This window comes from Heloderma suspectum, chromosome 12 (assembly GCF_057233095.1).
Source record: "Heloderma suspectum isolate Gila_16-S chromosome 12, 16-S_ref, whole genome shotgun sequence".
Taxonomy (NCBI): domain Eukaryota; kingdom Metazoa; phylum Chordata; class Lepidosauria; order Squamata; family Helodermatidae; genus Heloderma; species Heloderma suspectum.
Genome location: NC_139469.1, coordinates 33,666,609 through 33,679,897, shown reverse-complemented (window position 1 = coordinate 33,679,897; position 13,289 = coordinate 33,666,609). Strand labels below are relative to the sequence as shown.

General features: G+C 46.3%; 1 protein-coding gene across 4 annotated transcripts in view; it reads right to left on the bottom strand.

Annotated features, from left to right (window-relative positions):
* Positions 1-13,289, bottom strand: part of TBL3 (transducin beta like 3) — a 36,214-nt gene that overhangs the window by 19,462 nt on the left and 3,463 nt on the right. For all 4 annotated transcript variants that reach the window (XR_014785621.1, XR_014785620.1, XM_084819016.1 and 1 more), the window contains exons 5-13: positions 12,714-12,855; positions 12,395-12,479; positions 11,096-11,266; positions 10,248-10,323; positions 7,018-7,114; positions 5,981-6,192; positions 5,609-5,750; positions 3,660-3,718; positions 2,420-2,523 (exon numbers count right to left, since the gene is read on the bottom strand). Coding sequence is in view for 2 of the 4 variants with exons in the window: in XM_084819016.1 (XP_084675142.1) it covers positions 2,420-2,523; positions 3,660-3,718; positions 5,609-5,750; positions 5,981-6,192; positions 7,018-7,114; positions 10,248-10,323; positions 11,096-11,266; positions 12,395-12,479; positions 12,714-12,855 (1,088 nt within the window). In the remaining 2 variants the exon portion in view is untranslated. The remainder of the gene's footprint in view (positions 1-2,419; positions 2,524-3,659; positions 3,719-5,608; positions 5,751-5,980; positions 6,193-7,017; positions 7,115-10,247; positions 10,324-11,095; positions 11,267-12,394; positions 12,480-12,713; positions 12,856-13,289) is intronic.

Here is a 13,289-nt window from a genome sequence, read left to right as displayed (position 1 = left end):
GCGTCCCTTTTCTTTGCCATGATATGCTACGTAAAGATTTACGTAGCCTATCACAGCAAAGAGCAGGGACGCAAATGGCATAGCGGACGCCATTTGTGTCCCTGTTCTTTGCCGTGATAGGCTACATAAATCTTTACGTAGCCTATCACGGCAAAGAGAAGGGACGTAAATGGCGTCCGCTACACCGGACGCCATTTTCTTCCACAGGACGTCAGCAGACGGACCGGACCGGCCGGTGGCAGGTAGGATCTGTTCCGGGGCAACTTCACAGGGTGGCGGAGGTGGGTGGTCTGTTCCACCACGGACTGCGAGGGGCCAGATTCTTTAGAATCTGGCCTCATTGGAGTCCGTGGCAGAATTCTCTAACATCCCTAATTTCAGCCCATGCTCTCGGTTCTTTCAACAGCTACTGTTTTTAGAGATCTGAGCCCAGTCCCTCACAGGAATTTTATAAATCAGAGTAAGATCATAGGGAGAGGAGCTCCCTTCCTCCCTCAGCAACCAAGATGGAGACACAGCAGGCCTAGGGCAGAGACCTTTGCCACTAAAGACAGGGGTAATTAAGGCAGAGCAATGCCTCTGCCTCACTAACACAGAAAAGTGTAGAGATCTGGTTAAAAATAGTATTTTTTAGTTATGAAGTTATCAAAAATATACTTTATATGTTATGTGAAACTTTTCAAGAAAAATGTAGAGAAAAATAGTAGGGTTTCCACTTGTCTGTTTTCTTTTGTTCTAATATAATGATTTAATTTAGCTGTCACTGTTAGGCCCCACATTTTATCACACCAATCTTTCACAGAAAGGAGTTTTGAGATCTCCAGTTCTTCACATACAATATCCCAGCAGCAAACATATAATACACTAATTTTTTATGCTCTTGAACTGATCCCTCAATAAAGTTCAAAATAAAAAAATCTGGCTCCAAAAGGATTTCTAGGCTAAAGTCTTTCCTATAAATGTCATTCTTCTCTGGTATTTTTGAGTTAAGGAACATTTCTGCCAGAGAGAAAAATAATCTCCAGCTTTGTTTTTACACTTCCAAAAATTAGGGAAGTTAGTTTGTTTATAAAACTGGTGTAAAATTATAACCTGATGGTATTTAACGATTTTCTCTCAATGTCATGTTCAAGGAGAAATAGTAATTTTCCTCCAAATATTTCCCAATTTCCACTAGGATATTTTCACCTCTCTCCTGTGCCCATTTGATTATATAGACCTGGTTTGCAAATAACAACCCATAGTTTAAACAACCCATGGGTTTTCATGCCCAAGCGGGAGAGAGACATGCTGCCTCCTGTGCGCCCACCACTTCTGCTTTTGAACAACCACCTCTGATCAGCTCATTCATAGGTTATCAGTGTGACGTCCAAACCTGCATACTTTGGGGTGTTCATGGGTTAAACAACCCAAAGTTAGCCCACAATTCGTTCCTAGGTTAAGTTTGGGTTGTTTAACCCACAAATAACCCAAAGTGTCTGGGTTTGGACATCAGACTAACAACTTACAAATGGGGCATTTATAGGTTGTTTCTGCAAACCGGAAGGGGGTCATACATGGCGCCCATTCCCCCAATCTGCCATCAAATGCCATTGTTATGTACAAACAGCCCCATAATTTTTTTACCTGGTTAAGCTCAGCATCATAGTTTAGAAATCATTTATAAAGCTTTGACAGTAAAACTTTGTCCTTAATATTTTTTTTCCTTCAAATTCTGTTTGGTCTCTTACATTCTGATTTTCCCATTAATTCAGTGAAACAGGATCTAATTTGAAAGCTTTCAAACCAAGGTGGATCCCTATCATTTATTCTTCCTTTAATTTCAGTGTATAATATATTTTGAGACAGCAAGTCTTTCTAATGAAACTGGGTATTTTCTTTCCAAATTCTAAAAACTGGTTTACTATTTACTTCCAGATCTTCTATTGTTGGAGATATGTTTGGACTTACCATTTATATTTATCCCATGCCTTCAACCAATTTGAAATGTAAAAATTCGTCTTCACACACTGGCTGAACTAGATCTGCGAAAGGAGCTTTAATCAAAGCTTTTTCTAGGTTTAGCCCATGGTTACAAATTGGATTCTTTTAAAAACCTGCACCAATACAATAATAAAAGGCCTTGATTCCTGTTATTTCTCTGTGATGGCACACGGCAAAACCTCTACATTTCCAGCCCTGCCGAAGAGTGATGGTGAATGTTTGCATAGTATGTAAGCTGCATACGAGGCCCCAGACCCAACCATGCAAGATGGAGGAGACATTCCGAAGCAAAGCAGAGTACCAAAGAGTTCCACCCCACTGAACCTGCTTTATGGTTGAAGAAAGAGTCCTAGCACAAACATAGCCATAGTTCACAGGAGACTGGTTTCTATCAAAAAAATGCAAGGAAGTGTTGTTGGGGGTGGGCTTCCATTACCTGGAGCAGGAGAGGGCGCCCACTGCATGCGTATGGCCCAACCCTTTGGCTACACAGAAGACATCACCATCTACTGGCATCAGCCAAACGCGGAAGGTTCTATCCTAGAAACAGAAGAGGTTGATGACTGTGGCTGTTTTTTAAATATCAGCGAAGCCTTGGGAAGGCCATGGTGCCCCATACTGTGGTCAGGACCCATCATAAAAGAAAGCTGCCAACACAAGTCCTCAGTGTAATCCCCTGTCCACAATACACCTACCCACCCACCCCTAAGTGAACCCAGCCTTCAGACACCAACCTCACAGCCTTTTTGGCTGGCTGGCTGCCTGCCATGGCATCCTCCAATGTCATTTAGCACTGCCTCACCCTCGCTCCTCTCTCCCCACTGCACCAGCAAAATCACTGCTCCATTGTTTCCAAGCTAGAAACCCTTTTCCATGGATCGTCTGAAGGGTCCTACCAGCTGCTCTCCCACCACCTAGACCTCTTGCCCATGCCAGTGCCTTGCTGAGGCAAAGAGGGAGGCAAGTCTCACATATGTCTCAGCCCCACCCTCCCTGAGAGACTTCCCCTTAAGACATGGTTCAGAACAGCAAGCGTAGTCACTCACAATACACAAAGACACACAAAACCAGGAACAGGAAGTCCCTTTAAAGATGGGACGTTAATTCCTGCTGGAGCTGGTTGTTCAACAGATGGCAACAACTTGCCACCTGTCCTCTGAGATGGGGTGAGCTTGGAACAGAAGAAGGCCAAGCATTGTGCCAGCTCTTGCATGTGCATATGGGGTTGGGTGGGGGAAGAAGGACGTTAAGGTTGGAAGGTGCATCAATTCAAAATGCCCTTCCACATTCAAAGCATATCTGCCCTCAGGACAGATCAAAGGAAGTCCTTCTTCACATAGCACAACTTGGATGGCTTTCAAAGGGAGTTAGACAAATTCCTGAAGGAGAAGGCTATCAATGGCTACTAGTTCCGATGGCTGTATGCTACCTCCAGTATCAGAGGCAGTACTCCTATGTACACCAGTGGCTGGGGAACATGGGCGGGAGGGCGCTGTTGCACTCATGTCCTGCTTGTAGGCTTCCCACAGGCAGCTGGTTGGCCACTCTGAGAACAGAGTTCTGGACTAGATGCATCTCTGGTCTGATCCAGCACAGCTGTCCTTATATTCTTAAATTATGCTCCCATATATCTTGCAATGAATTAAACAATAAAACTGATCCCAATTGGGAAGTACCTTTGCACTGCTAGCAAACAGCCTCCCTTTTCGGAAGACATCCAAGGCAAGGACAATGTCTGCAAAAAAGAGGGCAGCGGTGATGTGGTGCAGCCACACAGAATCAACAATCAACTGAAGAAAAAAACAGCCTGCAACTGGATATCATTTGATTATGTATGATGTATGTCTATACTTAGCCTTCCAGCAATCATTTCATATGCAGGTCTGGTGCTCTAGCACAGGAACGAGGAACTTATTTTGGTCTGGGGGCCAGATGACAACAAAAGGAGGAGGGTCTGCCCCAAAGCTTCACCCCCTTTATTCACATCATCTTCCCTCACCTATTTCGCCTTTCCCTGTGCAGACAGAGGAACAGAGGGTTCTTGGAGGAGCAGCTCCTTCATGTGCTGCTCACTGTCCCAACCTGGGGTGCAAGCAAAGTGCCACTCAACTGGTGCTCCCCTTGAAGGGGAATCCCCAATGCCACCTCCAATTAGTGATGGAAAAATGGCTTTTTCCACAGAGAGGGGGCGGGGCCACAGGTTCCCCATGGCTGCTCTAGAACAGGAGTGAGGAACCTGTGGCCTGCAAACTCGTATCGGCCTCAGCTACCCTGTCCAGTTATCAGAGATTATGGGAACTGTAATCCAACACTCACTGCGCTGTTGAGAAGTCATGGAATGTTCACAAATATTTCTCTAACTACTAAAGAGGAATATGTCAGCAATAACATGACACATGGGGCAGTTTCTGGAAGAAAAGAACAAGGTCAGCCAGAGCCTTGAGTACAGGAGAAGCTGTGCGCTGCTAGCACAAAGGAAGTGGGCGTGTAATGGAGCTTGGGCAAGAGCAATGTAGGGCAGGCAGCCCATAGAAAAGGGGGGGGGAGAATATTTCACATATAAATTAGCCAGCCAAGTTTTGATTGCAGGTCTGCAGCATTTTTTATTTCCTGTGACCATGAGCTCTCATCTTGATAACCTGGTTAATCCTCCTCTGTGCCTCACAAGTCAGTCTGTCTGTCTGTCTGTCACATTGCCAGGGTCCATCTGGTCATGAAACAGTTGCCTGTGAGAACTCACACCACATGATTTACAAGATTGCTTGCTTCTTACAGGGAAGTCTCACCATAAGGAAGAAATCTTTGAAATTCCCCCATGCTTATACGTATACAGAAGTATGTCTATACATGGTGACTCCATTTAAAAACATGCCACGTTGTGTTCTCATGACTCCCAACAGACTTCCAGCGGCCTAATTATTTTAAGTATTGATATGCTGCCCTTAAGTTTGCAACACTTATAGAGTAGCTAAAACTACCATAGTAAAAAACACTCACCCAAGAATAAAAACAGATCAAAGCAGTAAAACAAGCCATAAAAAATTAATTTAAAACAGTTTAAGTGATGTGTTGGAAAGTCTAGGCCAGCCTTCTCCAGCCTGTCGCGCTCCAGACGTGTTGGACTACAACTCCCATCATTCCCAGCCAGCATGCTGGGGAGCGCTGGCCTAGGCAAATGAGATGATCGTCACCTGGTACTGAAAAAGTCTCGGCCAAGCCTCCCCGAGGATGGCATTCCCTACGTAGGGCAGCACAGGGCCCGCCCTACGGTGTCAACCCACTCACCCTAACAGGCAGCAGGAGTGTGGGGAAACTCCAAGGGCCCCTGCAGATGATCAGACAGTTCAGGAAGGCTCACGAGGGTGGAGGCAGTCTTTCTGATAGTGAGTCCCAAGCCATTTAGAGCTTTAAAGAGGCAAGCATCAACATTTTGAGCTGTGCCCTGAAATGGCTTAGCAGCCCGTGCAAGTGGCAGGACATGTTCTCTCTGCCTGGTCGCAGGTAGCGACCCAGCAGCTGTATTATTTTGCACCGGCTGAAGTCCCAAAGGAGCCTTCCAGGACAGTTCCACACAACGGATTGCAACAGTCCAACTCGGAAAGTGCAGGACCCTCCTGCCACCTACCTGAATGGCCATACAGGATCTGGCAATTAGAGGAGGCCAACTCAAAGACCTTGAGCTGGGGGCTGTTCGTGGCCACAACAATGTGCGTGTCCTTTGGGCCCAGGAACCTGACATCCAAAACTTCTCCATTGTAACCTGAAAACTGGAGGGGGAGAGAACGTCGACAAAACAACTTTTTGAGGGAACTGATGTTGCACACGCTGGGCAAGAGGACAGGGAGTCAGTTGCTCTGGCTCTGAGAAGTGGACCTGAGCACAATTCCCAGTCTAGGTGGAGACTGGGGAGGTATCTCCAGCTCCATCACCCTGGAACCCCTGCATTGCACCCTCCTCCTTTGCTTTGCTTACTTGGGCCAACGCCAAGATTGGATACCTGCTTCCTGAGCTCAAGCGTCTGTGCGTCATACAGGCAGATGTTGCGGTCGGCATTCACAGCGAGAATCTGACTTTTCGTTGGCACCAGCGCACAGTGGACAAGGCTGCTAAGTCCAGCCTCGTCCTCCACTCTGAATGATGCTGAATGGCTGGGCAGCAACTGGCTGTGCACACAAACAGCCGAGGATGCGTCCCACACCCGGAGGATCCCTAATGCATGGCACACAGATCACTCATCAAACACCTTGTACAGCTGGGCAAGACTCCCCTCCAGGGAACGGGGCTTTATCTTTCCCTCCCTTTTTAAACAGAAAATTGCCAACAGCCTCCCCTCTTTCAAGGCTTTGGTAGAAGTCATCCCTTCACATCAACAATCTAAACCCTGTGCGATAAAGGAAGGCCATCTGTACACAACCAGATTCACTTCGATTTAAGACAGAAGAACAGCACCGTAGCAGATTAACAGGCACATAATGCAGTGTTTGCCTTCTGTGCATGTATGGGATCTGGTGCAGAATATAGTAGCCTCAGAATCTGTGCGTGGGTGGGGTGAGGGTGTATATATGAGGGGCCAGGTAGCCCCCTCATAGGAGACACCAGTTCCAAGGCTTCAGGGCTAGAGAAAAAAAAACCTTTGCAGGTAGAGCAATGCTTTCCAACCCACACTCTGGTTTGTGCTCTGCACGATTTTATAAAAATTTGGTATGCAGTGTAGCAGCCTATGAATCCTGGCTTTTGTTTACCAAAAAAAGGGTGGGCAAGTTTCTAGGCCTTATGATTTAAAAATATAATGGAAGACCTATGTATTTCCAGTGGTATGGTGCCCGTGCAGCTCATGTCCCCAATCCGATGGATAGCATTCTCTGACCACAGTAATTTCTTACCTCTAATCTCCAGTTTTCAGCAGGCACGAGTCCCCAAATACAGACTACCTTTCTTAACAGCAAAAAGGAGGAAGAAGGCAATGCCTGCTCTCTCCTAAGGCTTTTGTCTCTGGTGGTTGCATGGGAAGAACATTCAAGGTGTTTCACTCACCTTTGCTGCCTGCAGTGAGAAAATGAGTGCCTGATTTCTTCACTCCCACATTTGAAAAATCCCCTTCTTCTGGTAACAAGACCACAGATTCGATGCTCTAAGATGGATAAAGTCAGTGAGAAGAATGGAGACGAGCAAAGTATTTAGGAATGTTCAGCAAATGTGATGCATATGCAAGATGGATGCCATGGCGGGATTTATACTAAAAGACACAAGCTGAATTAAGTCCCGGGGGCGTGGGGTGTGTGTGATCAGAACCATCTGCCTTACTTCTGCACAAACATGCATGCTCCACAAGGAATATTATGTTCAGTGAAGTCACGCAAGAGGATCCTGGAGTTCTCCTCTGCTCTACCTCTCTTGGTAGGAAACAGTCCTCCTCACGGTGGCGGGTGCATGCATTCTGAGAGGGTTGGGGCAGATGCAAGTGTCCTGAAGCAGGGGTATGGATTTCATTTCTTAAACATTGTCAGCGTCCTCCTTCAGGCCAGGCCTACATAGTGACCAGGTCTGGATGATATGCTACGGCTTGCCATCTGTTATTTAACTCACGACATGCTGTGGAGCCCGCAGACACCAAGCTGAATATACAACCCCCACATGTGAAGGTTATATAACCTAGAAGAGACTACGGGTTATATGAGGGTTGTTTAATCCTCACATAACCCACGCTCACTGGGCACGCATGACACGACAACCCAAGATGAGCTTGCAAAAATGGCAGCCAAACACAGCTTCAACCTCACTGTGGGTCAAATAACCCATGGTAGGCTGTTGTGTCATGCAAAAAACAGCTCCGCTACCTTGAATGTCATGGTTAGCTCCTTCTCTACAGTTGTTCTCATGCTGATCTCATGTCCTGCTGTTGTCACTACTGCAGTGTGGCTCAAAATGCTGTCATACCAGCAAGGCCACAGAAGAACTCAGGGGGCCAAAGTTCCAGATGTTCCCGACAGCAGAGGAGTGGTCCAGCAAAGGAGTCATGGACAGCATGGCAGGATAAGGTCTTCCTTCGGCAGTGGCCAGGCCCCAAACAAACAACTCTGTACACAACATGTTCCCAGGATACTGATTTGGAACATGTGAGAAGTCTACCTCCTTCCTCAGGACTGGGGCCCTTCCACTCAAATATGCCCCGGTCTCTGCTCTTAGGGGGACAATCTTGGAAGGTCAGGATGCACCAGCTCTCCTGAAGCTGCAGGCTCCTCTCAGGTGGCTGTTTCAGGAGGGAGGGGCTGTCAGTGTCCACCGACTCCCCTTGAACCTTGTGGGCACTAGAACGAGTGATTAGATCCTCTTCTTCTTCCCAAGAGAAAGTTGGTGGGGAAAGTTGGTCAGGAACTTCTTTTGCTTGTGTGATTTGGGTGAGTTACATGCATACATACATAGAATCATAGAATAGTAGGGTTGGAAAGGGCCTACAAGGCCATTGAGTCCAACCCCCTGCTCAATGCAGGAATCCAAGTCAGAGCATCCCTGACAGATGGCTGTCCAGCCTCATCTTGAACGCCTCCAATGTGGGAGAGCCCACCACCTCCCCAGGTAATTGGTTCCATTGGCGTATTGCTCTAACAGTCAGGAAGTTTTTCCTGATGTTCAGCCAGAATCTGGCTTCCTGTCACTTGAGCCCATTATTCCATGTCCTGCACTCTGGGATGATCAAGAAGAGATCCTGGCCTTCTTCTCTGTGACAACCTTTCAAGTACTTGAAGAGCACTATCCTATCTCCCCTCACTCTTCTCTTCTCAAGGCTAAACATGCCCAGTTCTTTCAGTCTCTCTTCATAGGGCTTTGTTTCCAGTCCTCTGATCATCTTTGTTGCCCTCCTCAGAACCCTCTCCAGTTTGTCTGCATCCTTCTTAAAGTGTGGTGCCCAGAACTGGACACAGTACTCCAGATGAGGCCTAACCATTGCTGAGTAGAGGGGAACTAGTCCTTCCCGGGATTTGGAAGCTATGCTTCTATTAATGCAGCCCAAAATAGCATTTGCCTGTTTTGCAGCCACATCACATTGTTGGCTCATATTCAGCTTGTGATCGACAACAATTCCAAGATCCTTCTCGCTTGTAGTGTTGTTGAGCCACGTATCCCCCATCTTGTCACTGTGCATTTGGTTTCTTTTTCCTAGGTGCAGAACTTGGCATTGATCCCTATTAAATGTCATTGTTTTCTGCCTAGCGCTCCAGTCTATCCAGATCACCTTGAATTTTGTTTCTGTCTTCCAAAGTATTAGCTATCCCGCCCAATTTTGTGTCATCTGCAAATCTGATCAGCATTCCCTGCACCTTCTCCTCCAAGTCATTAATAAAAATGTTGAAGAGTACTGGGCTCAGGACTGAGCCCTGCGGTACCCCACTCGTTACCTCTCCCCAGTTTGAGAAGGTCCCATTGATAAGCACTCTTTGAGTCCAATTCTGTAGCCAACTGTGGATCCACCGGATCGTTGTTTCATCTAGCCCACTTTGAGCTAGTTTGCTCATCAGGATATTATGGGGCACTTTGTCGAAAGCTTTGCTGAAGTCGAGGTATATGATGTCTACAGCATTCCCACGGTCCACAAGGGAGGTTACCTGATCAAAAAATGACATCAGCTTTGTCTGGCAGGATTTGTTCTTGACAATTCCATGTTGGCTTCGAGTAATCACGGCATTGTTTTCAAGGTGCTTCCAGATGGATTGCTTTATAATCTGCTCCAGAATTTTCCCTGGGATTGATGTCAGACTGACTGGTCTGTAGTTCCCAGGTTCCTCCTTCTTACCCTTTTTGAAGACAGGGACCACATTAGCCCTCCTCCAGTCATCTGGCACTTCCCCCATCCTCCATGATTTCTCAAAGAGAATAGACAGCGGTTCTGAGAATTCTTCTGCCAGTTCCTTTATTACTCTAGGATGCAGTTCATACATACAGGCTACAGAGATGGCAGCGACTGCATCACTCAAAGGCGCATGTAAACCATGCCTAGTTATGAATAGTAAAACAGTTAAGACTCTGGTGATAAACTGAGTGAACTGTTTGCATGAATTCAGGCTGGTATTTGAAGGGGAAACAAAAATTAAAACTGTGAGAAGTTCCCCTGAGGCACCAAGAAACCATGCTCATCTCCCAAGACATTTTGGCTCCATGCAAGAAAGGAGAACATCGTGTGCATGCTCTCTGGCGGCCCAGCCTCTCCTCTCCTTCTCACAGCACAGACCCCTTCTGGGCCAGGAAGGCACGAAAAGCAGCCTCACCTCATAGACGGAGATAGTGCCCTTGGGTGCTCTCGTGTTCAGGTCCCAGACAGTGCAGATTTTATCACGGCCGGAGCTGCAATGAAACACAGGGTCACCATCAGCATTTTGCAACCCAAAAATCCTGGTGCAATTAGGGTTTCTATTACTGCCTTGAAAGCCGTTACCGTGAGATTAGGGACTACTGCAGTGCCCATTTGACAGGTGAAGAAGCTCAAAGACAGGCTGACTGGAGTTGGATCTGGGTTCAAGTCTCTTATGAGGATATAGGCAAGAAATTTTGTACCAGCTTTACACCCATAGGGGCATGCCGAGGTAAAAAATAACGCTCCCTTTTTTGTTTTTAAAGCCTCGGTTTTTTAAAACTTTTGTTTAATTGCATTCATTTCATTTGTTTTCAATTTTGCACCAATTTCAGTGGTGCCTACCTGGTCTCTACAGTGTGAAATTTGCAGTTTTTGTACTATTCCTTCATGGTATCATCCCTGTCAAATTTCAGGCAGATTTGACAAAATTAAGGGGAAATTAAAAAAAAAAAACATGCCCAAACTTTTTTTATTTTTCACCTTCGTTTCAACATTAAAACATACATAAAATGAAAGGGGCACGTGTGTTTTGTTTGTCATTCATTTTCAGATCAATGCATACCCCCACCCCTGGTTCCCCATCTGAAAAAAATGGAAACAAGCACAGTGACCTACTTTAGAGCTCTCACAAGGGCATAAACCACATTAAAAGCGAGAAGCACTTTCAGATTTGGAGCACAATAAGTGATGAATAGTAGGAGGCCCTGCCCTGACTCGCAGGAGGGAAAGAGAAGATGCAAGGAACCTCTTCTAGGTTCTCACCTGATGAGCGTCTCATTGTTTGGAGAGAACGCCAAAGAGGTAACGGAGCTGAAGTGGTTTTCCAGCTGGCCAATGCACTGGCTGGACTTCAGGTCCCAAACCCGGATGATGTTGTCCATGGAGGAGGAGAAGAGCTGCAGCTGAGAGGTATCTGGATGGAACTGGACAAGGCTAGGCAAAGAGACAGACCGGAAGCATGGAAGGGCTTAGTAAAAAAAAAAGGCTGGCGCAAACTAGCCAGCATTCCTTTCCGTTTACCTGCTGCATACTGTCTGAAGTGGCTTGACAAATAGAAAGGCACAATGATTCAACTGATGCCTTCTATTCAAGGCCCACAGTTTGCAGTGCATTGTTTGCAATGACTCAAAGGAATTAGCGGGATGTTGAAGACGCAACTGCCTGATCTACACCACTTTTAGTAAGCAGAACAGGAAGGCAAGATGAATCCTCACCCTGAACTGGAACAAGGCCCACTCACGAGTAAGTGAATTTGCTGACATTCATCCCCTGTGACTCCCACCTCTCCCTCCCCTGTTCTTCGTCCACTGTCGAAATTTAGACTGTAAGCGCTCTGAGGGAAAGGAATCTGATCTTTTGCTTGTGTAACGCTATAAAGTGCCAGATGGTTATGACAGAGTATTCCTTTTCTGAGGTGTAGGCTTAAACCCTGATCTGAAGCCTCCCTTTCAGCCACTAGTTCAACACCAGTTCATTTAAGTCAGGGGTGGGCAGAAAGTAGATCTCCAGCTGTTTTGATCTCCAACATCCCTGACTACTGGCCATGCTGGCAGGAGTTTCTGGAAGTTGGTCCAAAACTTCTGAAGATCTACTTTCTGCCCACCACTGCCTTGAGTGACCGATAATGAAGCAAAGAGCTGCCAGTGGTATTTGACCATGTTCTTGTATACAGGAATTCCAGACAATTTGCTAACTCTAAATGGGCAATAGGAAAGACATAAGGCCTACAATTCTGGTTCAGCTCCTTCTGGGTTGGAGTACTGAAGCTGGTGAACACTGTATTTAGGAAAATATCTACCAATCTTTCAGCCACCGAAGCAGCTTCCAGATTAAAACCACATTAATACTGTCAAAATGAGATAAAAACAAATAGGTCATTTAAATAATTAAAACAGCAACACGAGAAAAGCATAAAATAACTGAGCCAGTTTAAAAATACATGACTTTTAGTATCTGGGGGTTAACATAAGATCACAGTCCTATTTGCCTCCCTCCTACAGAGTGTCACCCGGTAATAAGTCGCATGGGCTGAAGAGTGGGTTGAAAGAACTGCTTCCTTACTGGACAACCCCCGACGAGCCTTTCAGATTGTGCGTGGAGTACTGCCTGGGAATGTCCCAGACCTTTATGGTGCTATCACAGCCACCTGGAAGAAAGAGGGGAAAGAGAAGTGAGCCACCCAGATAAAGCTGGCCAAGCGCTGGGAAGCCTGAACTTGCAGGCCAGTTCTAGCTGCCGAGGGACACCCAGAGGAGGGGGCTCCCGTCCCTTCAGCCCCACAGACCCTTGGAGAGATGCCCCCTCATTAACAGGCAGGAGCATGCGCTGATCCAAGCCATTTCAGAGACACGCACACAAAACGCGCACGAGCGGGCCATACCTGTGGCTAACAAAGTGGAGGATGAGTCAAACGCCATGCTGGCCACAGGTGCTGTATGCACGGCCTTCCATGTCCGTGTGCACTTATTCGCTGGCCAGTCCCACTGCTTCAGCAGTAGTGCTTGGCTTGCTGTCACAAGAACCTAACACAAGAAAAAAAAACACCAGGAAATTTAGGGGAAGTGTGAGAAGTGGGCTGCCTAATCAGTATAAACTCACAATGCCCTAAAATCAGGGATAGCCAACTGTATTACAGGGGTCACTCTATTCTCTATATAGCAGCCTGGGGGCTTTTGCCACATAAACTGATCCCCTTCGGAGTGGTCACGCTCCATAATGAAGTTCATGCCATGTAATAATACAAGGATCATAGTTATGGCGTATGTTGTGGTCAGGCACAGAGTTCTACAAAGATTACATACACACCTCTTCTTCTTAGTTATGTAACATTAAAGCACAGAATCTTCATTTTCTTACAACTTGGAAACATGTTTCTTTTCCTTGTGAAAAAAATGTTTATGAAAGTAACTGTGGGCATTTTAGCCACACCCTAATTAAAATTAGGAAGCCTATTGTG